At 49.1% G+C, this 1,168-nt stretch overlaps 1 protein-coding gene across 1 annotated transcript in view; it reads right to left on the bottom strand.

Annotated features, from left to right (window-relative positions):
• The window catches only part of Mcm5 (minichromosome maintenance complex component 5), a 14,744-nt gene that overhangs the window by 2,837 nt on the left and 10,739 nt on the right, over nucleotides 1–1,168 (bottom strand). Inside the window, 1 exon segment of the mRNA XM_013354617.2 lies at nucleotides 965–1,093. Coding sequence (XP_013210071.1) covers nucleotides 965–1,093 — 129 coding nt within the window.

The following is a 1,168-nucleotide window of genomic DNA, read 5'->3' as shown; positions in this document are numbered from 1 at the left end:
TATAGGGGAGATTGCCGGATAGATTGCCATCCCCATTATCTATTACCCTATATTCTTAGTACTAGAACCCAATTTTCCTTCCAGTACATGCTGCCTGGTAAAGGATATTGCCTGCCTCTTTGGTCACGGTGGCTGTGTAAACAAGATGTGACCAATGAGCTCTAAATCCACGCATCCTATGAAAATGTCAGAAGGATCCTTCAGCCTTGATGAAGGGGAGGGCTTGGTCCAAGCTCAACTTAATGTGCCAGGCTTTGCTGACTCCCCAGGGAGTCTTACCGTTTCAGGAGTGGATGGGGAATGAGTTGGGGGGAGGGGGAGACAGGTGGGACTGGGAGGAGGGGAGGGAGAGGAACTGGTGTGTAAAATGAACAACAACAAAAAGCGTGTCCCCGGGCTGCCTCTCTTGATGATCAAAGTCATGGCTGGAACTTCTAGAACCTTATAGGGCTGAAAGGTTGACAATGATGGACATAATGAAACCCAGGCTGACAGCTCTTAAAAACCACCATAAACTACATATTCCCCAGTTTCATAATGAAAATAAACTTCCAACATAAGCTACATTATACACAATCAAATCTAGTTGTAATTGTAATCAATGCTAGACGTAGGATTCAGCTTAAGATCGTAGGCCCAGCTGTAAGTATAGTTGAGATCCAGTGAAGATCAAATTCGTTATGGTTACATAGTTGGCCAAAGGCTAGAACAGAGCCTGGCTTATCTCCCAGGACAGTGTTCCCCCTTACCTCAGTCTGCCTCTCAGAGAGGGAAGCCAGGCCAACTACAGAAGTGAGGCACACCCAACCACCCCCAGGCTTAAACAAACACACAAAGACAGACCATTAGGAGGCCGGAGCACATGGTTCCAGAGGCTCCCTTTCCCAACCCACCGTGGGCATGTATTATGAGGATGGCAATGACCAACTGGCCCTACTCTGTGAGATGAGGCCCACTCGCTCACCGCACAGTGATGGGGATGCTGGAACGGCGATCACTGTCCCTCTCATGCTGACAGGCCCCACTCCGCATGATGATATAACGATTCTTCAGCTTCTCTGCTGCCTCTGCCGACAGCCGAGGGCCACACCTCCTGCAGATAGCAGAGTGAACTAGAATGAGACCAGCAAGAAATCTCAGTTGCCCATCCCATCCCCAGGCCTCTACT

Source organism: Microtus ochrogaster, unplaced genomic scaffold (genome assembly GCF_000317375.1).
Source record: "Microtus ochrogaster isolate Prairie Vole_2 unplaced genomic scaffold, MicOch1.0 UNK53, whole genome shotgun sequence".
Classification (NCBI taxonomy): domain Eukaryota; kingdom Metazoa; phylum Chordata; class Mammalia; order Rodentia; family Cricetidae; genus Microtus; species Microtus ochrogaster.
The sequence above is the reverse complement of the archived record's forward strand: the minus strand, read 5'-3'. Positions and strand labels throughout refer to the sequence as shown.